The sequence below is a fragment of the Puntigrus tetrazona genome, chromosome 5, assembly GCF_018831695.1.
Source record: "Puntigrus tetrazona isolate hp1 chromosome 5, ASM1883169v1, whole genome shotgun sequence".
Taxonomy (NCBI): Eukaryota; Metazoa; Chordata; class Actinopteri; order Cypriniformes; family Cyprinidae; genus Puntigrus; species Puntigrus tetrazona.
Window position 1 is genome coordinate 32,525,530 of NC_056703.1, and position 25,593 is coordinate 32,551,122.

Below are 25,593 nucleotides of genomic sequence, written 5' to 3' on the forward strand. Positions count from 1 at the left end.
GGTAGGTCCTACAAATAAATCTGGTTCTTCTGTAAGCCTACCCTCAAAACTTGGCGTTTGAGCTATTGCAAGTAGGCTATTTATGGCTCTTGTATAATAAATTGCTTAAGGTGTTTATCATTTGTAAGTTGCTCTGGATAAAAGCATCCGCTAGCTAAATGACTAAATGTACATATCCATCTTTTTTTTTCTTTTACATAAAACCGGACACGGGCATTTGTAACTTTAATGTGCGAGGTTTTCCTGTCATTCGTTTTCAGTTAGGCCTATATTTTTAGCTGCGCGAAACAGCTAACGCTTGATATTGCAGACTTATATTTGTTATTATTATATTATTTGTTATCATAATGTATTGCAGTAATCTGCAGTACACATAGATTTATCCTCTGACTGCATTTTATTTTATGCTAAGCTTTCCGTAGGCCAGTCACCGAATGTCTTGTCTTCCGGTTTGAAGTCGTATGAATTTGTGAATGAGCCGCTCGTTTTAAAAAAACGTTCCCTCCATCGAGAACGTTACAATCGTTTTTGTGACATCGTTCGTTACTCTGCATTATCAGCGATTTTATAGAGCCACCGCAGAACCGGAAGTTCAAAGACAAAAAGATGGCCACGCGCTTGATTTCTGACGCAATGAATCGGAAGTATCGCACATTCACAGAAAACAGCTTACTTCCCTATTGCGAAATAAGTTGAGCATTGCAGGTTCATTAAAAATTAATATCTGCCTGCCCTTGTAAACTAACTTACTTTAGTTTAGCCTACCGTCAGTTTACGTATTTACGCCAAAAGCGTGTATAAAATGTGCATTTATTTATTTATTATGTCAAAACATGAACTAATGACTGACTCAACACGTGCTATAGGAACTAAAATAATGTTAAGGGTCACATCAGGCGCATTCCCACCTAAGCCTGGTAACATCCAGATCGCAAAATCATCTATTTCAGGCAGCGGAAGATCCGTCTGCGAATCCGGTCCTAGTGTTCGCGGTAGCCGGTGGAGGGCAGAGGCGGGCAGCTGGATGCGGGTTAAACCGAGAAACGGGACTCACGCTGCTCATATTCGGCGAGCGCCGAGCGCACATGCATGCAGCTGGATGCTGGACGCAGAGAACCCGACCTGCGGCTCCTCTGAACGCATCCAGAGAGAGAAAAGCAGCGCAAACAAACACATCGCCACACAGTGAATGAGCGCGCGTTTTCAACTAATGAGCAACTCGCGCAGAGGAGTGTGAGCGCGTCTGTGGAGAGCGCGTTTAGATGAGAGCTAGAGGGCGGCGGCGTATAGCTCCTCACCTCCGTCACCGCTCCGCTCCTCCGGTCCCGGGACCTTCCCTTGATCTCTCCGCGGGGAGCGCACGCAGAATTTGGGAGCGCGTAACGGCGTCACCGCCACGGCAGCTCCTCCGTTACGGCCGAAGCGAACCGAGGAAGGAACGGGTATTCCGCGCCGAGGAGTTTCCAAACTCCGAAGTCATGGGGAAAGACGGACGCCAGAGATTTAGATTGGGATTAGCGCTTCTCTTTCCGTGGGTCCTGCTTCAAATAGTTGACGCGCAAGGTAAGAGCGCATTCCAGTCGGAGAGGTTTTTAAACGTCTTGCGCAAAGTTTATTGCGCTGTATTGAAATCCGCGGATTGCTTTCATCGTTTATTCGCATCGCCGGAGCGTCAGAGCAACGTTACGCGGTTGATATTTCGCGCGTGTTGATGCTTCGGCAGTTTTGCGCACGGAACAGCCGTGTCAGTGAAGCACTTTGAAATTGAAATGGAGATCAGATCTGCTCTGGAGCCGATCTGGAATGTGAGACCGCAAAGCCACAGCCAGGAGTAGCCCAATTTAAAACACCGACTGTGTGCTGCATAACTGTTTTCTGTTTTTGTCTCTTTTATTGTGGTTTACGCTGTCCAAAAAATTGATTCGGGTATATTATCGTTAAAGAAGTTGATGCATATTCATTGACTTTTATTAGCCGACTTTTCTGTCAGTTGTCGGGACGTCATTCGTCATAATCTGAAGTATATATATATATATATATATATATATATATATATATATATATATATATATATATATATATATATATATATATAATATTTGCAATGCGTAAAAATGCCAGTAAGTTTTTTTATCGATCCGACTGAAAACGCTGTTACTATGGTGACGTCCTCGGGTGAAAGTGACCTCGCGAGCGTTTATTTGTCGCGCTTTAACTTGTAGTGTTGACTTTTGTTGTTGTCTCTGCAAAACTGCGTCCGTAAATACATTATTTGCCATGTATGTTATTTACAAAGCACGCATGATATTTTATTATTGCGGATTCCGGCGGGAGATTCCGCTCCAGTAGAGTATATTAGGATTCACAACGAGTATTCATGTTTGTTTGTTTGTTTTTGTGCCAAATAATATTTATTGAAAGACAGAGGTTTTGAAGTTGGAAGTCTCCTTTCCCCATTCACGTAGGCCTATTTTAATTATCCAGTTAATATTTTAAAAAAAGTTAGCAGGCTGTTGTATCTGGACACGTGGCCTAAATATAGAAAATACCCGATTGTTTAAAAGTTATTTCATATGTATAGTAGCATTAAATGCGTATTTGGCGTATTTCCATTTAAAGTTGACACTGAAACATGTTTGTCGGAGCTGATTCGAAAAGACTCTTTTAATTCACTGGCAGTCAAACTGTTTATTCAGTGCACTCAAAAAATGAATATTCTGTCATCATTTTCTCACTCTCATGCAATTCCAGACACTCATGACTTTCTTCCGCGGCTCACATAACGTCTCTGCCAAGTGCCGTCCTTGATATACACAAAGTCTGAATGGGCACAAGCGCAAATTGGAATCGAGAGCCGCGTTGGAGGATGAAATTTTATTAAGAGACGATTGCAGTTTTGGACGTTTCGCTACCCAAAACTGTTGGTAAACAGGTGCATATGTCATGCTTTTATGGAGGTACGAGAGCATTATATGCCTCCGATGTATGGAAAAAAGCAAGGCAGAGATTTCGGTAAGTTGTATATGTATGAAATGACACTAGAGCGAATAAACGGTTCCTCTCTTTTCACATTTCAGGTATGATGTAATGCAATTTTGCTCTCATTTCGGGACTTACAGGAAGTTCTGTTCTAAATTTCTGCTCTGAATCGCTCTATAAAGCGTTTTCCCGTCTCCGTCCGTGTGAATGCGTGCTGTAATGTTGAGTTATGAAATCACAGAGCGTCTGTCTTGCGTCTCGGTCTTCGCAGAGTGTTTTATGAGTCCGTAATGGAATCAGGGTTCACATGTGACTCCGGTCTGCTGAAGAGCAGGACGCCGTTAGTGGAGTGAGGTTTCTAAGTCACTTTAAGGAGACAAGACAAAGTGGGAACGACTCCGTTTGTATGCCGCGCGTGTGTGTGTGTGTGTGTGTGTGTGTGTGTGTTGTGTGCTTAGGGTAAGTGGTGGCCATCAGCTCGGAGACACAAGAAACCCAGCAGCCCATTAAAAAGCCATTAGCTAAAGCCGTCTCTCTTGCCGCCCGAGTTTGTGTTGTGTGTCAAACAAACAGCAGGGCAGAGCACACAGAGAGAGAGAGAGAGAGAGACAGGGCTCCGAGGTTTAAGAAAGAAAATCTGAAGTCTGGTGGCACCGCTCTTGAAGTCGGCATGAAATCAAAATGGACTCTTATGTATTTTCTTAATACGCGAGTCATTGCGAGCGATTCATCGGAGCATGTTATTAAAAAAATAAATAAATCGGCCATGAAACGACTCTCCACTTCATCAAACCCTCCCGATCGGTTCATGAGGCCACAAATTATACAATCGTTTTATAATTAAAAACCATTTGGGGTTGTTTTTTTTACGTTTTTGAAAGAAGTCTCTCATGTTCACCGAGGCCGCATTTATTTGAACAAAAGCACAGTTAAGACAGTAGTGAAAATACCCAATATCCATTTTAAAATGTATTTATTTATTATTGTATTTTCAGCCTCGCGTGACGCTTCAGAAATGATTCCAATGTGCTGATCTGCTGCTTGAGAAACATTATTATCTCTGTGCCGAAAGCTTTTGTGCTGCTTACTTTTTTTTGGTGCCGAAATCGCATTTGCTTTCTAAATTGAAAGTTGAGAATTTTTTTTTTGATGTTATAAATGTCTTCACTGTCACCCGTAAGCAATCGAATGCGTCTTTTCTGAATAAAAGAGAATGTTGCGTATGTATAAAAAGGCTTTCGAACTGTGTTTGGTGTCGACGTACACAAACGGTAAAAGAACCCAGGCTAGCCGTGATCACTGGAGTGCTGCTGCTTGGATTTGTCTAGTACAGTTCAGCAGGTCAGCCTCGTTTTTCACACTGCGCTCACACTTTTCGCACGTCGACCCGTGAATGTGTGTGTTTTTGTGTTAGGAGTGACAAAAACGTGTAAGAGAAGCTCTTCGAGACAGGCCGAGAGTTCACGTGCGGTTCTCAACCCCGTGAATAGTGACTTCTGTTCGGTAGGATCGGTTTAATGTGTTCTCCGAGCACAGCTGCCCACACACCATCTATAGAGACTGTAGATGGGCTGTTTACTATGATTGAAGAGGACATTCATTGGTGGTGTTCGCTAAGGCAAAACAAACCCCTGCCTCGAAGTATCAAACTTTTGGAGTGTAATTTGTACCGGCAACAACCCGTAACGCTTCTAGCATATTGGTGGCAAGTTTCGCATGGGTGATCGGCACTCGTTTCCTAGGTAAGGAATGGTTCACTCCAAAACGAATTTGCTTTGGAAAAAAACGCGTACTTGCTCTCAGGCCGTCCGAGATGCTGATGAGTTTGGTTGTAAACGGGAAGGAACAGAGTTGGAAAGATGCAGGGTTGCACTTGGAGTGAATGGGTGCCGTCAGAATGAGATCGGATAAAAAACATTACGATAATCTACACTAGTCTGTCAAATAATGTCGTGTGAAGCGAAAAGCATTGGGTTTTTTTCAAGGAACACAATCCATCATGAAAACACAATGTTTAAAAATCCATTATAATGCTTTCTCCAGCAGAAACGTTTCTTCCCCGTTGTTTTAAAAAATCCACCAATATATTTGATTAGATCTGTTTTGGACTGTTTCGACTTCTACACGGATCTTGGTCTGCGCACATGTCTCTCCTGATTCAGAAAGCATTATTACGGGTAGAGGATGCGTATTTCACCCGGGAGCAATGGTTTGCAGTTATACTTGTTTAAATAATGTATGTATTTCTTACGAACACGCAGCTTTTCACTTCACAAGACATTAACCCATAGCCTGAAGCGGTGTGGATTACTTATGAATTACTGTGACGTTTTCATCAGCTTTTTGGACTCTCGTTCTGATGGCACCCATTCACTGCAGAGGATCCATTGATATGTTCTGTGTGAACTGTTTCTTTAAATCTAGTTAAGATATGAAGTCAAGTTTATGACGCTGACATTTATACTTCCAGTAATGTGAACTTAGTATCTTATCCTCATTCGTAATTTATCAGCAGATAAAGAATAGGAATAGAAAGTGTGTCATTGCTTCGGGGAAAAATGCCCATGATCCTTTGCAGCGAGGGCTTTTAGCCAGTGGGAGATGAGCGTGGCCGACATTAACCTACCGACCCGAGGGCACGAGTGTATCCCTGCACTAACTGTTGAAGAAATGCATGTGTTTAATGCGAGTGTTATCTGTTTGAAGAGTCGTGCTGAATACAGAGGAGTGTGTGAGCAGCGCTAAAGGTCTTTTGTTTTATGCTGTTCTTTGTCTTCTTTGTTTCTTTTAATTGGATGAATGTAACGCAACTGTTTCGTCATGCACACAAAGACTGTCACAGATAATGTGTGTGTGTTTGCGAACATCTAAAGGCCTTTTCACAGGGCAAGCGCATCTGAATCTGATTTTAAGATTTTTTCTTTTACATTTAAATTTTTATATATATATATATATATATATATATATATATATATATATATATATATATATATATATATATATATATATATATATAAAAGAGAGAGAGAGAGAATAAATAAATAAAGAATAAATAAATAAATAAATATATATATATTTTTTTTTTTTTTTAGTTTAAGGTTAATTATTCCTTTTCTTTCCATCAGTTGCCAAGGCAACATTGCTAGTTAAATTTTTTTCCTAAAGCTATTTAACTTTAACTTTTAATTCAATATCTTTATTTAGTTTTTCAGCTTATTCAATCAAGTAAAAATGAGTTTTAATAGTTTCAGTTCAAAAAACAACAACACTGTACTGTACTTAATTAAGATTCAAAATTCCTCAAGTAAACATATATTAAAAGTTAGTTAAAAATAATCACATACTGTTTTCCACAGGGTTCTTTTTTAATTTTTACATATTATTTTTTCAACAATTCACTCATTTAACAACAAACAACAATATTTATCTACGTACGTTTTTTTGATAAAACGTTATAAAAATACGTATAATGCAATGGCACTTGAGATTTAAGTTTATTTAAATCAATTAAATCCCTTAACACCTTTTTATACCTATTAAAGTTTTCTTTAAAGCCTCACACTAACAATTTAGACAGAATTTGGCTTAGCAAACCAATTCATAAATGCGATTCTTCTGGTGTGACACTGAAAAAAAGTTTGCGTACATGTGTATGGCCGCAGCGGTGAATGTAGGAGATGATTATAAAGACGAGACTAGTCGAGCGGTCAGCGTTTGCGGCCCATCTCTGATTGGTAGCTGGCCAATAACAGCAGGAACGAAGCAGCTACTGTACAGTCCGCCGTTGAATCCCTCTTCCTAACTCTCTCGATCTCTCTTTTCAGTGCTCTCCAGGCAGCGTGCTCATCAGGGACCGTAATGACTGCGATTATGATGGTTATATATCACCTCTCAGCTCTCGCAGCCGCACACACAAACAGCTCAGCACAGACGGTCCGTCACACACAGCAACACACGGCCCCATCGGTCCCGCAGCGGGCCGCTCGCACAATAACAGCATTGTGCGCGTCTGAGTAAGACGGAGCGTGTTGAGAGACGGCCTTGCGAAACACAACTTCTGTGCGGACAAGAACTTTCGGAGGGGAAAAAAAACGGGGCCAGCGGAGATGAATATTTACATGATGTGCATGTTTCCCGGGCCTTTGATCGTGGCCGTTCGCAGTAGTCAGCATTAGCGTTGTGATTCTGCTGTGTTGCCGATGCTATTCTTAGCTCGGATGATAAATGTAAAAACGCGCTTCGGCTGAAGCTGCACTCTGTTCGTGTCACGTTTTTCTGCGCATGGGTAATTATAGTCCATAAAAAATTACGTCCTTCAGTTAAAGGACTAGCATCTGCGGCCGGTGCCGTAAATTACCTGAGCCCTTCAATGGATTGATAGATACTTTGGCCAATCACGGTGGCCTCAGCTGCGTGGAGGCGGGGCAAAGCGTCATTGTGGGCCTAAAAACGAGCATCACTGTGACCTAATAATGCAGGTAGTTTTTAGGGCTTCTACATCTTAGGAACATTGATACACTATGTGTATATATATATATATATATATATATATATATATATATATATATTAGCTGAAGATACGGTTTATCACTGTGGCAATCTGCCTAAATTACAAAAAAGTTTAGATTATTATTATTATTGGGTTAGTAGCTGCCAACAACTACAACTTATAAATATCAAATAAAATATAAATATTAGCTAAACAAAATGCAAAAAGTTAAAATACATTTTAGGTTAAAGTTTACAATGTATAAATACACACACACACACACACACACACACACATATATATATATATATATATATATATATATATATATATATATATATATATATATATATATATATATATATATATAAAAGTAAAACAATCACAATGAATCCAAAACTTTTTGTTTATATATATTTGTTTTTGTTTGTATATATGTGTACTTTATGTATTTATTATGTATGTATACACACATTATTTTGAAAATATATATAAATATTTGTTTACATGTATACATTTATATTTATAAAATTTATATTATATGTTTAATTAATAAATAACATTTTCCCAAAATATATACATGCATGTGTGCATGCACAGCAAACCTACATTTATTTATTTTTTTACTTTTATTAGAAAATTCCCAAAAAGAATTTCATTGCAAAACAAAAACAAACCAATTTATATTTCACAGAAATTAAGACGGTTATTAATACTGAATAAAAAGGTATTTAAGGCCACCACCGTCATCGAAACATACAAAATGACACAGTTAAAATAATGAAAATAAATAAAGTGGTATTTTTGGTTTATGTAAACAACAGTTACCATGGATACAATACAACACCAACACGACCTCTTAATGAAACATGGAAACTGCTCCTGAAGAGAATGAGCATCACACCTTCATGCAAATCAAACGCAGCACCAGTTATGTATTTTAACGTTGTTGATATTATACGTTTATTTCACGCACTGCATGCTTGTATATTCTACATCTGGCAGGACAGGACGGTTCACGCTTCGTAGGAAGTTACGAATATAACAATAGAATAATGACACTGACATTGAGCCTGTCGGCACAGTAGCGTTTTTCTCAGGCAGTCTTTGCTTAAACTGCGTCTGACAGAAGCGTCAACAGCTTTCATTCACGCCTTTTAAAATAAAAGTCTCCCACCAAACCTAAAAAATCGTTTCTTTGTTGTTCATGCCGTTTCTTTGGCCGATCCGCCCGGAACGATCTCCCACCGGTTGAGAAACGCCGCTGTAGACCATTTCCACGAGAAAGCCTGTAAATATTTAATGTTTATATCTGCTAAACGGTGTCAACTTTTAAGAGTATGTTAGCATATTGATAGACGCGAGCTGAAAGCCACAGAACTCACATTTTGATTTGCAAAGCGTCTTTGTGATCTAGACCTCCTGTATTCGCACAGCTCTGTTTTTGGGAGACCAAAGCAGATGCAGATATTCAGCAACGCGGTCCATTTTTGGCCCGGTCGAAGCTCTTTGGTCGAGCTTATCTGCTCTCTGACTGTGAGGACCCCCCCCCGTTCGTTCCCAGTTCGGCTTCATATTCAGGTTTAGATGTTCTTATCGCTCTGAATGAAAATTCATCCCTGCTGCAATATCAGACTCCGCAGATGGCGCGCAGAGAAAAGCCTTGCGTGATTTCCACGCCGCTCGCGCGTCAGAGCCTGACCGGACCCGGTGCTCGACGAGCTTGAGAATGCATTCTGCCGTATTTCCAATCGATTGAGCGATTGGTTGTGCCCGCGGTACGGTTGTTCGTCATTGGCCGAGCGGGACGAGGGGGACGATGGGAATAGCGATTGCGTTAAGGGAGAGATGCAGTGCGGTAGTTGTCTCATTAACAGCAGCAGGTGCTCGTGTAGAAACTTGTTTGAGGTTTCAGAAATTCTCAACGGGAAACAGAGATTGTCTTTATGTGATCTGCACACATTGTGTCTCTCTCTCTCTCGGTCTTCCTCTCTGGGGGAGCGTTTGGTGACGGAGCTGAAGACAGAGAAAGGGAGAAAAAAGGAGTTGCGTGGACTTTGAACTTCTCAAAAGCATCCAGACTCTTTCTGAAGTCTTTGTCTTTTTAAAATGTCATCGACGCACAAGGAGCTTTTTAAAAGAGACAGAAAACAACCAAAGGAAACTGTAGATCCCTGTTGTTTTTTTCTTTCCTTTTGCTTTTTGTTCCACAGCAAAAATCAATCTTTGACCCTGTTCTTGAGTTCTGTGATATGTGGCAGGATTTCCATTAATAGAAAGACGGAAATAAAAATAAATGATGAATGGATAGATAGGTAGATAGATAGATAGATAGATAGATAGATAGATAGATAGATAGATAGATAGATAAAAGAGGGATTGGTGGACAAATGGACAGATAGATAGATAGATAAAAGGAGGATTGATGGACAGATAGATAGATAGATAGATAGATAGATGTATTTGTATTTGTAAATGCATGTTGGCATACACTAATTGAGATGTTTATGCATTTTCTTTAATTAAATTAGCATGGAATGAATTAATTAAGCCCTGGCGTCTTTGAGTGTAGTGAAGCATTTTGTTTTTATGAACAGATATATTAAATGCACATGCATTTCTACGGTGTTATGCGTTTTCTCTCTCACTTAAAAAGGCAAATGTGTTAATTATTTTGCCGTTTTTTGTTTTGAATTCTCTAGTTCTGTGTTTTTATCTCACACACTGTTTATAGCCGGCTTCTCACACACACACACACACACACACACACACACACACAGCAGCAGCACTGGGATTTATGGAAAAGATACTGATAAGGATGTTTATTTACACACGGGCATCCATCCATGGATATCTGGACAACTGTGAGCCCAGTCTGTTGTGATGAGACTGTCTCTAGACGAAGGGTCAGTTAAAATAACATCACAAATAGTGCCTTTTACATTTGAAAATGATTTACATGCTCTCATGTATTTGTCAGCTTTTTATTGTTTCTAAATGTATTAAATATATAAATATTCATATATATATATATATATATATATATATATATATATATATATATATATATATATATATATATTCATTCATTCATTCATTCATTCATTCATTCATTCATTCATTCATTCATTTGTATGTATGCGGGTCAAAGACGTCCACATCAAAAGATATTCACAAAAGTGATTTCATGTCCATAGAAAGCACTTGAAATGTTATTAAGATTGCAAATAAGCTTTTGGAGAATAAAATATTGTCGAAATAATGTCGCATTGTCATTCAGTGTAGCACAATATTTTTGTAAAAATTCAAACAATAATTCTGACTATACGTAAAAAAGCATATTGAATTTTACTGTGTTGTAAACGAGTAAAAAATATTTCTGACAGATAGGATAGTAGCAAAATGTAAAATGGAACTAATTAGAATTTGGAGTAAAACAAAAATTTCATATGTCATAAATTGATTTTTGTTGTAAATATGGCTGACAAGATTGTTACACCGAATGACGTTTTAGTGGGTCAATTTTGTAAATCAGGGAAAAATGAGGGATATTTGTTTTTGGCTTTGACCCATATATCTACATTAATAGTATAGTAATATTAATGCAATACTATATCATTTGTTAAAATAGAATTGTAATAGAACTCTTCAAGTCATTAAATACCCAGAAATATTTAGGAAATTACTAAGTTCTTTAAAATGTAAATAAAAACAGTACTTGCTGATCCTGGAATCCCGGAAATGAAATGATAAAAATTGATCGTGGCAACCCTGTTTCCAAGCAGAAAGTGTGTTTAAACTTTTATTGTTACCCTTTTTAAAACTAACGCACACTCTAAAGTGACAATGCTGCTCAGGCATGAAAATGTACCCGACGATACCGATGCTGTGTTTCGCTCAAGACCTGGAACTACCTCGTCGCCGTCCGGTTATCGGCCGCGATAACGATCGCCTTTCGCCATCGCTCCGAATTTCGCCGCCTTCCTAATTAACACAAGCTTGCCTAATTTCTTTCTCTAACCCCTTCAAAGTCTGAAACGCGGTCCGTTTCCTCAACCACAAATGCGCAGCTCCACTTTAATTATGCAGCCAATGACATCAGCGGGAAATTAGGAGCGCGGGACGTATGCTAATTAAGAGATGAGAGATTGTCATCGACTGCTCCTGAAAGGGCTAATGGAGAATTTGGCACATAGCTCGGGTTAACGCGAGCGCTCCGCGATGAATTCAGAGCGACTCTTGACTGAACGTCACCGTTAGAGGTCTGGCTGGAGCGCAGTGAATCATTTTATCTGCTGATATTGTTCAGTATCACTTACGGCGCAAGTCCAAGAGGATCGTTTTATCGCTCGGATGTTGCTAGGTGTCAGAGGCTTATGAGACTCGCGGCATTTCATATAAAACGCGAGTCAACGGTTGTCGTACGTTAAGAGCAGAGAGCTGTGGGGTTGTTAGGTCCCCGGGAGCGTTTGATGGGAACTTCGGAGTGAGATCTCCGGCTTGGGTTTGAGACTTCATCGAGGTCTTTTTAAAGAGATCTCATTTGTGCGAGCTGCTTGAAATGGATCTCTCGGGAAACAAAAATAGCACTTTGAACTTTAAACCGTATTGCTGCTATCAGCGGGAAGCAGAAGTCAGTGTAGCACGCTATACGTCTTAATACGCGGTAATTAGTTCCCCGTAGTTTCATTAATTGATTCACGGGTGAACAGCCGCAGCTCAGTGAAGACAAAGTGAATCTGTTTTCCTGAAGCCCACGTGAAGTTCCAAAGACGAACGAGGCTCGCAGCGATGCGCTATTTGCATATGCGTTATTCACGACGTTTGTGCCGTTTTGAGCAAGCAAGTAAATAGCGGCCGTGAGATTATGAAGCAGTTTTTTTTTTCCACGCATATGCTTGTGACAGACGGGTCAACGAGTCGCTCGAAGCATCGTGATTTCGATGAGATGAGATGAGTCGGTCTGCCGCTGTGAAACCTGGCACCGAAAATGTGTCGAAGAGCGTGTCGTTTTTTGTTTTGCTGGCTTTATTGGAGGATTATTCTACATAAGTGTAGGCACTCGGAGTTATTGAGCACCGGATGAACCTCTGTTAGTATATTCTTTCACGCACAAGTTTTTAGAAGATGCAATAATTGATTTGAATTTGATGCAAACTCACTTACTAATGGCTAACTCACAAGTAACACTCATTTATTTACTCATTTACAGTCATTTTAGTTATAATTTTGGCCTGTGTAACTTGCATTATTAATGTTTTTGTAATGAATAGGTCCTAACACACGCACAAGAAAAAAAAAAAAATTTCTTGTTGGCCATGATATGTGTTTTTGGATTTATAATTTTTTTTTATTAGATCCTGACACAAAAACAAACTTTGCATTTATGTACATTCGCAGTATACATTAAACAGTCAGATATTTTTCATCTAATGTAAGTTGTTGCCACATTTGAAAATTTGAAGGCAATTTCTTACTGCCCATTAGATTGTATTTTGCATTCTTTTTTTAAATTAAAATATTTTTAATTCAATTTCTCTTCACATTTAGCTTTTGGCAAGGTTTAATTATATTTTTATACCATTCATTTTTAATGTTATTTTAAATAGCAAGTCCTGTATAAACAATTAGCATGCTTTGTATCACTGGAGATGTATGAATTAGAGAGCAGTTAATTATTTTGTATATTTATGCATTTTTTTTAAATCATAAATTATTTATTTTTAAGTAATAGGTCCTGACGCAAATAACAAACTTGGATCACTGTATGGATTAAAAATTATTGTTATTATATTATTACTATTATTTTTATGAACTTGTTGCCACACTTAAACAAGCGGCTGGTGAATTGAGAGCGTTTCAAAGCCAGGAATATTACTTATTAGCCATTAGATTGTTTTTGCATTATTTCCTTTAGTTGACAAAATCTGTTATCCCTCTGTGATTTGGATCGTTTGGCTGTTTTTGATTTTTCTCCGTTTTATTTACTCACCAAAGCCAGTTTTTCCTCTCATGTGGCACAAACAAGTGTTAATTTATTGGACTCCGAGCCTCATTACGGGACAGATCAGAGCTTTTGTTGTGGTGTGTTTGAGTGACAGAAGCGAGCGTGTGGAAAGAGTGGACACGACCGTGTAAGACGATCTCTCTCTCTCTCACTTACTGACCAGGGTAAGGGGATTATACTGTGAAATTTAAACTATGATAATTTCTTTCACAGAAAACACTCGAATTACAAACAGCTTTCATAGCAATTAAAATAATCAGCTAAGTACCCGGTCTGTTTCAAAGCGGGTGTTTTTTTTGTTATTAAGAAATACAAAAGCGACAGGCACTTGAGTATATGTGTGTGTGTGTGTGTGTGTGTGTGTGTGTGTGTGTGTGAGTGTGTGTGTGCTGATGAAGTCATCTCTTCGGCTGACTGGGGAGGACAGCAGGAATGTTTACTGGAGTCACACAGGCACCCAACACACACACACACACACACACACACACACACACACACACACACACACACAGAGAGATGCAGCGCAGTCTATCTTTAGAGAGAGAGAACCTATTACTCTGACACACAAATACAACACACACACAGACACACACACACACACACACACACACACACACACACACACAGACAGACAAAACAAATAAGATCAAGCTTAAGTCAGATCTGATATAAATTTTGGTTTAGAACAAAAGGAAGAAAAAAGTGGCATATAATAAAACCAAATTAAAATGGAATCAAATTGAATAAAATATATTCAAAATAGAATCAAAATAAAATAATGGAAAGTAAAGTAAGGAATATAATTTTTTTTAGTTTAACACAATTTTTAGCACAATGCAGATATCTTGGAGGGCGGCAATATAGCTTTATTTATTTTAAATTGTATTTAAGAATTTTTAAATAATTTGAAAATGGATTAAAATATAAATGTGTAATATAGACATATAAGACAAAGTACTTTTCACAAATACATAAATAATACATTGTGAATACAATTATATTAAAAAGCGGGGCACTCAGTATTCTGGGTAGTTTGTGTGCTTTGGGAATGATATTTTTCAGATAAAGCCAGTAAGTAAACAGGACGCAGTGAAAAAATAACATGAACATGACAGTGGGCAAACACATAAAGCTCAGCATAATTTGATATCACAAGTTTAAAGTTTGTTGATCGCGCGTTTCCAGTGAAGCTAAACTCAGGATCAGGATACACACACACTTCTCAAGATCTCAACTAGATGCCACTGAGTTTTGTTCATTAGTCGTTCAAAGATTTGTCTAAATAATATAAATGCGTCTTTGCTGAATGTTGACGGAAAGTATTATGTTTGCTGTTATGTTACTAAGAATTTTAAAGCAATCAATATAATCCTTTTTCTAAACGTTTTATCTGATTATTACGTATACTTTGTCCGTATTCGACAGAACTGAATGAGGACGGCAAACGAGAGGGAGAAAGTGAGCACCGCGTGTCTTTCTCATTGTCGCCAAAATAAAAGTCCCGCCTTGACAGATATTTGCCGATATTTGAAAAATGCCAATATACTTTGACTTAATCAGAAGTGACAGTAAATACACTTATAATGTTTCTAAAGACTTCTATTTTCAATAAATGCTATGCGTTTTTGATTAATAGCAAAAATCCTGATAAAAATGTATGCTTTTTTAAAAAATATAAAGCTTTTAACACTGATAACATTGATAAATGATCCTGATTAAGAAAACATCTTCAAATCTAGTCAAATGAAACCTCTATTTTTTCAACGGTGGAATGTATATGGTGTATATATATATATATATATATATATATATATATATATATATATATATATATATATATGTGTGTGTGTGTGTTTTAAGGTTCATTTTAAGCAAAAAAGAAATGAACAAATAGAGCACTTGTAACAAAGACTAACTTTCAGATTACTTCGCTCTTTCTCTTTCTAGCTACTAATCACATTGAATTGTTGCTTGCTGTTTCTTTTTCGAATGCTACGGAGAGAAAAAACGTTTTTTGGCCAGCTCCGGAGTGCTTGGGGTCAGGCTGTTCTGGGGGCCGTGTTTTATGACGGCGGTGTCTCAGAGGTCGGATGCTTTCTGCTGCTTGTACAGCGTTTGTGTTTATGAGCTTGGTTTTAAGAGCCGGACGCGGTATGAGAAGCAGCGGGTCTCGGAGCATGTGCGTGAGACGGACGGCTGATGGAGCGATGAGGGATAGGATGGACGGATCGGATGGCCGGACGAGGGGAGAGAGGGGCTTTAGCGTGCCTCTTACTGTCTGGCGTGTTTAGCGTGTCTCAAGTGAAGTTTCCCTCTTGCTGTCAGCACACCAAGAATAATGAAGACATGCAGAGGCACACACACACACACACACTCAAAAACGACATCTGGAACGCGTTACTGGCCTTCATCCGACGTTTGCGCACTTTACACCAGAACAGGCTACTGATAACAGCTGAAAACAATTACTGAAACCGCTGTTAGTGTAGACGAGGTTAAGTGTGTGTGTGTGTGTGTGTGTGATTGAGTTACACTGCAAACAGTAGTTAGATCACCACTTAAAAATGGTCAAACAGCCGGTCGGGATTGCAAATCTCCGCCATTATAGACCCTCTTCTTAAAAATAACGTCTATGTGTTAGAAAACATGTCAAACAGAAACATTTTACATTATACAGAGCGTTTAGTTACTTTTAAGAGGCCATCTTGTAGTATATTTAGACTTGCGCCTAACGCTGAGTGCTCAGATCTCCTCACACACACCATTTATAGACGTCGAGTTAGGCCAATCAGAAATAGTCACATCTGAGCTCATTAACATATGACGGTAAACATTTGCATATAAACACCTCTCCGGTGTGTTTTTAACTCCTTTAGTGAATTGCAGGGTAACCCCGCCCCTTGTGAGATCTGATCGGTCCGATTTAGAATTGCGCAGAAGACACAAATGGGATTTATGCTTTATTGGACGAGTCAGAAATATCAAATTTAAAAATATTATAATAAACCAGCAATGTTGTCTTGTATGAAAATCAATGCAGTGTTTATGGTGTTGGTCCATTTCATATAGCCAGACCTGTGTAGTATTAGTATTATTTAAATGCTATTATAGTATTTATTAGTATTGATATTTTTATCTTTTATTTGAATTCTAGCTTAAGCTGTTTTTCTTGCAATATGAAAAATTTTACCATCATTTTTATTTTTTATATTTCTGTGCAGCTTTATTAATTTACATTAGCTTTGTTATGTGCTTATGTTTTTCTAAAATATTTTTTGTACATCTCTAATTGCCTTTTTATTTAACTTTATGTATTTTTATATATCTATACTTCTATGATTTTTAGCATTTTTTGCATTTTAATATTTTTTTCAACTAAACCTTTTCAGTTATTTACATTTTTTTTTTTAATTTTCATGTAATATTTGTATTTTAGCTTGATTTAAATTACGAAAAACTATTTTAATAGCTTCATCAAGTTAATAATAACAACCCCCGGTTCAAACGAAATAATATAACACAATAATTCACTGCTTAGCCCTTCTAAACATGATATGTAGGCTTCAGAGGAGAAGAGATGCTGTATGAAAGTGCAGAATGTGAGTTGAGAGATGTTTTTACTCCATGAATGGACTTTATTGAGTGGTTTGTGGACAGATGCGGCTGTGAAAGAGACGTTTTCTTCATCAGAGACAGTGAGACATGGGCGGTCTGACAGTCGCACTGATTTAGAGGGCGACAGACGCACACACACACACACACACACAGACCCCTGCAGCAGCTGAACGAACCATGAACTTCTCCGTGTCATGATTTATTCATAAGGACCGGTGAGGCTCAACACCCTTATATCACATTCGACGATATTTAAAATACTGCCGTGTTGTCAGAAAAGCAGACAAGCTCCGTCACACTCAGCATGCGTGCAGCTCTGTGCTTCTGTGTGTGAAAAGGCGCACGTGTTTGTGTGATGTTCAGACGTTTATTCGCGAGACCCTGACTCTCTGAATACTGTAAACACTGTGCCACTTTCAATTCTGGTTAAGCGGTCTGACATGTCAACTTCTGTCTGAACTGGCATACTAACACGCTGTTCCTGCAGTGTGCGCAGTTCTCCGTTTTATGCATATAGAATACCAGGATGACCTGCTTTCGTCAAGATGTTCAGTACGGTATGTAAGAAACTACACGGAATAATAGGTTATTATTAAATAATTATTAAATAATCTATTTTGAAATAATTGTAAACTGTATATAATGCATTATTGAAATTGAGTTTTGCACAAAAATATATTTGCTTTTAGCAGTCCAATCAATAATAATAATAATAATAGATAAGTGATAAATTATTACTATTATTATTATTATTATTAGATGTAATTTTGCATAAAATTGTACTTCTTGTAAAGAGGTTTTATGCATTTAAGTGATACGCCATGGTACAGTTTAAAATGTATTTATGGCTTTCTATTTCTAGCGTAACCATTAATTTTGGCAGATGCTTTTTTCTAATTTGCATAGCATTTAAGGTACACTTTTTTTTTTATTTCATGCATTCCCTAGAAACCCATAAAGTTGGAGTTGCTAGCTCCTGCTCTGCTGGTTGAGATAGACGAGTAACCATTATTTTTACAAATCTAGTGGTGCATAAATTACACACGCTTTGAACGTGCCTCGGACTCAATAAACATTAAATCTCGGTCTGCAAGAGAAAGAAACAATATAATTATCGATCAGTTGTTGTAATGGGCATGTACAGCAGAAGTCAATACAAATGTAGAATGACTGCAGCGCCTGACACGCTTCCCAGGCTGCTTTGAGGATAACTAGTCGCTGGGTTTGACAGTGTTTGTTATGGAAATTTGCAAGATATTCAGAGTTGTTGGAGAGGTTTAGTATCTCGACATCTGCTTGCTGAGAAGGGCAGGCGACTGGTTTTGATTCTTTTCTTTTCTATTTTAGTTTTAGTAACATGCTTACTATTAGCTAGAGTTTTGCCTCAATAAAAGAGTTCAGTTTAGGCATTGGGTTGGGTTAAGGGGTCTCAGCAAGCCATTCTAGTCCGTGTTGCTTTAAATGCTAATGAGCTCTGCTGACCCCGCCCCTCTTTTCCGTGGAGGGATGAGCAGACAGTAAACATCAGCTGCGAAACTGGATAACTAGCCTGTTATCAGTTACTTGTTTGGTAGATGAAGCTGGATCATGAATGATTTGCGCAAACATAGACGCATTTATGTAGATTGGAACGCAGTGTGAACTGAAGAATGTGCGAATATCCATGAAATGAAGACACCTTAAAGTGACACACAATTGTATCGTGGCATCACAGGCTATGCCGTTTAGTGTTTCATGACAATTTTTCTACCTCGTGATTTTGTATTTCTGTCAACCCTAAAATTTGCTAGCGATTTCTGCAGTGTTATGCGAGTTCTTATCACAATTTTGCAGTTTATTCAGGCTTTTATGAGAGAAATGTACGTTTTGCTTCGCCCAAAGCAGTTCGAAAGTGCTTTTTTTTGGTTCGGTGTGGTTGAGCTGTGCGTGTCGCGGGTGAAAACTCGGGTTGAGCGTCAAAGCAACTCCATTGCATCAGTATCTGATCTGCGTGAAGGGATGCCGCACTGCTAGAGATAGAAAGAGAGACGAGCTGTAGATCAGACCTATAGATCACCGGTACATTCAGTGAGAGACTAATTCACTCACAACACACACACACAGCATTAGTTAAATTACATTGTTTAGAGCGGCTGTCAGTCAGCACGCTAACCTTTGCTAAACGATTGGCAGCACAACAAATGAGTTTGCACTGTAATGCAATAATGAAAGCTGACAAATAGCGCGCGCACGCACAGACGCTCAGAGGCCAAAGACTGATGCAGCACAGCTACCAATCAATCCACAGACAAGACAAACATCACTCTTTCCATCTATCCACTGATTTATTGATCCGACTGTACGGCCATTTATTTAGATGTATAGTCTTCAGAAGCCATTCTAATACTCTGATTTGCTGCTCAAGAGACATGCGCGTTTGTTAAATAGGTACATCGATAATCATTGTTATCGTCAAAGTCTGAACAGAAACTGAACAGAAAGTTCAAAAGAACAGCTTTTATTTGAAACGCAGGTCTTTTATAACGTTGTCACGTTTAATGCATCCTTTAATTTCTTTCTGAATAAATTTTTGGAACCCCTAACTTTTGAAAGCTGATGTGAATGTACGACCGTCAACCCTGTCATATTCAGCATCAGAACATTTTGAACGCACAGATAGACACACACACACACACACACACACACACACGTGTGTTTTTTTCACATTTTTGCTATGTCACACCATAGCACAAAGGTCTTTTTTTGCCGATTAACTATATACATGCTGAATATGCAAGCAAATATCGTTACTCTTTACCTAAAGAGCTCGGAAAAGCCATGATAAATAAAAAAAAAAACTGTGTTAGTCTGAAAGAAGAAAGTCACAGGATGGCTTCGGGGTGAGTAAAATATGGGGTAACTTTCATTTCTGGGTGAACGATTCCTTTAATCCTATAAATAAAGGGATATTCTGATTATGTTAGTTGTATCCCAAGCATATGATAGTGAGCGTGTTTTCTGAACGAGCGCTGCTTTCTGGAACAGATTCTTTTGTTCCTTCTTAAATTCCAGTTATGACATCATCCCTCCGAATCTGCCGTGGTACTGCACTGCTATCTCAGCTGTTAAATTTCAGTGTTTCTTGAAGATCTTTTTCTCTCCTTCTCTTGTTTTTGTTGTTTTTCTCTCTTTCTCAGTGGTATAAATCTCTTCCAGTGTCTCACGCTGGAGTCTCTCGGGGGTCTGATGGCACCTTTAGTCCTTGAGAGAGTGTGAGAGTCTCTGCGTTTGTGTGTGTGTGTGTGTGTGAGAGAGAGGGGCAAACAGTTCTTCCTCTCTCTGTGTCGCTGAGCATGCTGGGTAGGGGTCAGATGTGGCATCGCCTCAAGGTCGACCAGCACGACTGTATCCAGAGCTCAGCGGATGTTGGAATTTATTTCATGTCTGCAGTGTTCTCCGAGCCTTTTCATCCCTTTCTTTGCTACAGTTTTCCGGAATTAATTAATCATTAACTTTTTGGTGGAAACTTTTAGTCTTACACGAGCAGTCAAACGTTTGGAATAATTAAGACTTTTGAAAGAAGCGTCTTCTGCTCATCAAGGATACATTTATTTGATCAAAAGCAGTACGAACAGGAATATTGTGAAATATTATATCAATATTAGATAAATTTAAAATAACAGTTGTAATGCAAAGCTAAATTGATATTTCTATTTTCAATAAATGCTGTAAATACAAAACCTTATGTTTTACTCTCTTCTTCACGTAAATATATGGCTTCAGAAGACTTTTATGCAGTTTTTTTATGATCAGTTTTTGCAGTAAATACTCGGTTGGGCAGGTTTAGGGTTGGGGTGGGGTTAGGTGCTCCAATGAAAATGAATAAAAAACGATTTATATTTTTTTACAGATGCATTCAAACCATTCAATGAAAGAAATTACCCAAAAGTGACAATTCTATCATTCGCTCACCCTCAAGTAGATCCAAACCCGTACAAGATTCTTTGTTCTGTTAAACACAAAGGAAGGTATTTTTGAGAAAGTTTGTAACCAGGCTGTTTTGGGTCACCATCGACTTCTATAGTGTTTTTTTTCCAGCTATGGAAGTCACTGGTGATCCAAAACAGCCCGTTTTTTTCAAAATATCTTCCTTTGTTTTCAGACACTGCATGTTGTAAAGGAACGATAAAAGGGTCCCCTGTGAATGAAAAAATGACATTAAAGGGGTACCTTGAGCTTCAAAAAACGACACCAAGGGCTCCTGGCCAAGCAACAGTATGTGACCAGTTGTGAGTGTTTTTTATGGGACTGTGCCTTTAAAGATTTTTTTTTTGAGCTTGAAGCTTTCAGCACAGCATATGTTAACATCATAAACACTGTCAAATCTGCAGGACGACTGTGTTTTAATGCGAAGAGACGGTTAACCCTTCAATCTGTGCAGTCGTGTGTTCGTGAAGAGCAGGTCACAATGTATTTTCAGTAATGCACAGATAAAAGGTTGCTCTCTCTCTCTCTCTTCTGTAGTTTGCTATCTCTCTCTGTCAGTATAATTGATTGCGGATCGTTGCTTGTCAAGTATCGGGTAAGTTTAGTGAGTCATTGCTCTTTAAAAGCGGCCCACAAGACTATACTATAGTCTCTTTAAGTTTTCTAAAAACCTATCTTCTAGAAATAGCCCGACTAGGGCTCATCTGATTGTAGGTGTGTTATTGAGGTGATTGAACTGTCTGTTCTCTTCTGGGGCGCTTCAGAGAAACTTTCTCTTTAGACACTGGGCACTGAACACTACAACGCTAGTGTGCTGCCTACTTAGACAGCATTTTAAGGCACCCTAGACATGCTCTGGATGCCAACATGAGGATGAGGAACATTCATTCAAGACGGTGAGTGGTTATAATTTATTAAATTATTTTATATATGTGTATATATATATATATATATATATATATATATATATATATATATATATATATATATATATATATATATATATATATATATATATACATATATGTATATGTTTATGTATATGTATATGTATATATATATATGCATATGTATATATGTATATGTATATGTATATATATATGATCATATACGATTTATATTTAGATATATGCAGCAACCAAATATTTCAGTATATCATATTTATATATGTTTATTTAATGCAACATGCAGTTTTTAAAAATCTGTATTTTCAATATGGTCACATATGGACATGAAATATATGTCCAAAAAATATTACAGATGCATAAACATACGTTTTAAATATATATAAATTTAATACAGTTTCTAATAGGTTTCAAGTTTGTTTTTACTTCATATGACAATATATATGTAAATGTACTATATATATATATATATATATATATATATATATATATATATATATATATATATATATATATATATATATATATATAATTTTTATATGGTGCAATATCAAAAAAATCCCAAATAAACATAGGATTGCTCTTTGCCTTGTTTGTGGATTCCATGCATATTGTAATCCCTCATTTCTTTGAGAAAGTTTAGAGAAAGATTTTGTAGGTTTTGAAAAGCGACTCTTTCGAACTAAAACCACTAAAAGCAGGCCGCTGAATGACACTGGCACTTACAGTAAGCGGATATGTTTGTGTTATGGAGATGATAATTGCTCTAAACTACATGACGGCTGCAGTTTCGGCATAACAGCATGGATATTATTAGAGCGAGGCTCAGACGGCATGACCTCGGACCGCCCACAGTCTGTTTACTGACCGCCTGATGCATTCTACACATAGAAATGACGAGCGCTGACTGAAATGTCACTTCACGACCAGAGCTGAGACACGCACCAGACTTTACGCTTAACTTCATCCCGTCTCATTTACAGTGTAGAGGTCATAGAGGAAGAAAATCACGATACGGCATTATTAAAGCGCGAGAAAATACTGCATGGACTGTGATGGACAGATTTTGTAGAAAAGTGTAATCGGGATAAAAAATGACAATGCTTTATTTAATTGTAAAAATGGATGGAATGTGGTAGTTTGTTGAAATTAAAATGGCATTTTAGTAATATATTACATGCAGTATACCCGCTTATCCGGGGCCGGGTCACGGGGGCAACAGTCTAAGCAGGGATGCCCAGACTTCCCTCCCCCAGACATTCCTCCAGCTCTTCCGGGGGACACCGAGGCGCCCCAGGCCAGCCGATTTAGTCTCTCCAGCGTGTCCTAGATGGGACATGCCCGGAACACCTCCCTAGGAGGCATCCGGAACAGATGCCCGAGCCACCTCAGCTGGCCTCTCTCGAATCCCGATGACTGAACTCCTCACCCTATCTCTAAGGAGCGCCCAGCCACCCTATCATTTCGACCGCTATATCCGGGATCTCATTCTTTCGGTCATGACCCAAAGCTCATGACCATAGGTGAACCGCAGAGCTTCGCCTTGCGACTTAGCTCTTTTTCACTTGACAGACCAGTACAGCGACTGCATTGCTGCAGAAGCTGCACCGATCCGCCTGTCAATCTCTCGTTCATCCTTCCCTCACTTGAAAAGATCCCCAAGATACTTAAACTCCTCCACCTGGGGCAGGAGCTCCCCACCAACCTGAAGGGGGCAAGCCACCCTTGTCCGACTGAGACCAAAGACTTGGAGGTGCTGATTTTCATCCCTGCCGCTTCACACTCAGCTGCATTCTTGGCCAGATGCAGCCAACAGAACAACATCATCAGCAAAATATCCTGTGGTCATGGCCTAGAAATCCTGTCCATAAAAATAATGTGTCGAGTCCAACATGCACTGGAAACAAGTCTGACTTAATGCCGGCAAAACCAAGCTCCTGCTTCATACAGGGATCGGATAACCCCCACAGGACACCACGAGGAACCGGTCGAATGCCTTCTCCAAATCCACAAAACACATGTAGATGGTTGGGCAAACTAGGATCCAGCATCCTGGAGAGGGTATAGAGCTGGTCCATTGTTCCACGTCCAGAGGCGAAACCCGCATTGTTCCTCTTGATTCATTCTCCTCTCCAGTACCCTGGCATAGACTTTCCCAGGAGGCTGAAAGTGTGATCCCCTATAGTTGGAGCACACCCTAAAATGCCAGTCCATGGCACTTTCCCCCGCGTCCAAAAGAGCGTGTCAGCCAAGACAGCCCCACAACATCCAGAGACCTGAGGTATTCCGGGCGGATCTCGTCCACCCCTGGTGCCTTGCCACAGAGGAGCTTCTCAAATCAGTGACCTCAGCTATAATGCCGAGTATCCCCGGCCTCTGCTCCCTCAGTGGAAGACGTGTTGGCGGGATTGATATTCTCAAAGTATTCCTTCCACCGCCCCACAATATCCCCAGTCGAGGTTAGCAGGTTCCCATCAGCACTATATACGGTGTTGGCATGCTTTCCCTTTCTGAGGCGTACGGTTTGCCAGAACCTCTTTGAGGCCGTTCGATATTTCCATGGCCTCCCGAACAGACCCGAGTTTTTGCCTGCACAACCACCGGGCAGCAGTCCGCTTAGCCCACGGTACCTGTCAGCTGCTTCAGGGTCCCTCGGGCCAACCATGCCCGATAATTATCCCTTACTTCCGGTGTCCACCATTTGCCGCCATTTTTGAATGTCGACCAAAGAGGTAGAGAACATAGTCCATTCGGATCAATTTTCCCTCGGGATCCGGTCAAAGTTCTGCGGAGGCGGAGTTGAACAGGGTCTCTGCCAAAAACAGACCCTCCACGAAGCGTTTATCTGTCCGGCCTCCTCCCCGCCAATTATCATTCAGGTGGTGATGACAGCTCCGCCTCTCTCTTCACCCGATGTCAAGACATGTCAGATGATACAACCACAAAGTCGATCATCGACCTCCGCCTAGGGTGTCCTGATGCCAGGTGTACTGGTGGACACCCTTATGCTTGAACATGGTGTTGGTTATTTATGGACAGACCGTTGCCTAGCACAGAATTCCAACAACAGAACACCACTCAGGTTTAGATCGGGGGTTCCTCCCAATCACGCCCCTCCAGGTGTCACTAGCATCACCAACGTGAGCGTTGAAGTCCCCAGCAGGACGATTCCCGGTTGGAGCACTTTCTCCCAAGGACTCCAAGAAGGCCGGGTACTCTACACTGCCATTCGGCCCGTAAATAATGACAGTGAGTCCTCCTCCCCAACCCGAAGTCGCAGGGAGGCGACCCTCTTGTCCACCGGGTTAAACTTCCAACATTGGGAGCTATGAAAGCCCACACCAGCCTGCCGCCTCTCACTGCGGGCAACACCAGAGTAGTGAAAGTCCAGCCCCTTTCGAGAAGATGGGTTCAGAGTCCATTGGATATTGTCATTGACGTTCCATGTCCCTAAAACTAGATTCTGAGTCCAGGGGTTGGGTTGTCGAGGTTGCTACCCAAACCACAAGGCACCGGCCCTACGGTCCCTCCTGCAGGTGGTGGGCCCACGGGGATGGCCCCACGCCGCTGTTTCGGGCTGAGCCCGGCCGGGTCCGATTTGCCGGCCCGGCCCCAGGCCTGGCTCCATGGCG

At 39.6% G+C, this 25,593-nt stretch overlaps 1 protein-coding gene across 2 annotated transcripts in view; it reads left to right on the forward strand.

The window, feature by feature from the left end:
• The first annotated feature begins 789 nt into the window (after positions 1 to 789).
• Positions 790 to 25,593, forward strand: part of unc5ca (unc-5 netrin receptor Ca) — a 108,885-nt gene continuing 84,081 nt past the window's right edge. Inside the window, exon 1 of one of the 2 annotated variants that reach the window (XM_043240537.1) lies at positions 790 to 1,563. In XM_043240537.1, the coding sequence (XP_043096472.1) occupies positions 1,263 to 1,563 (301 nt within the window). In that variant the 5' untranslated portion in view covers positions 790 to 1,262. The remainder of the gene's footprint in view (positions 1,564 to 25,593) is intronic. The other variant, XM_043240538.1, reaches the window with a different exon arrangement.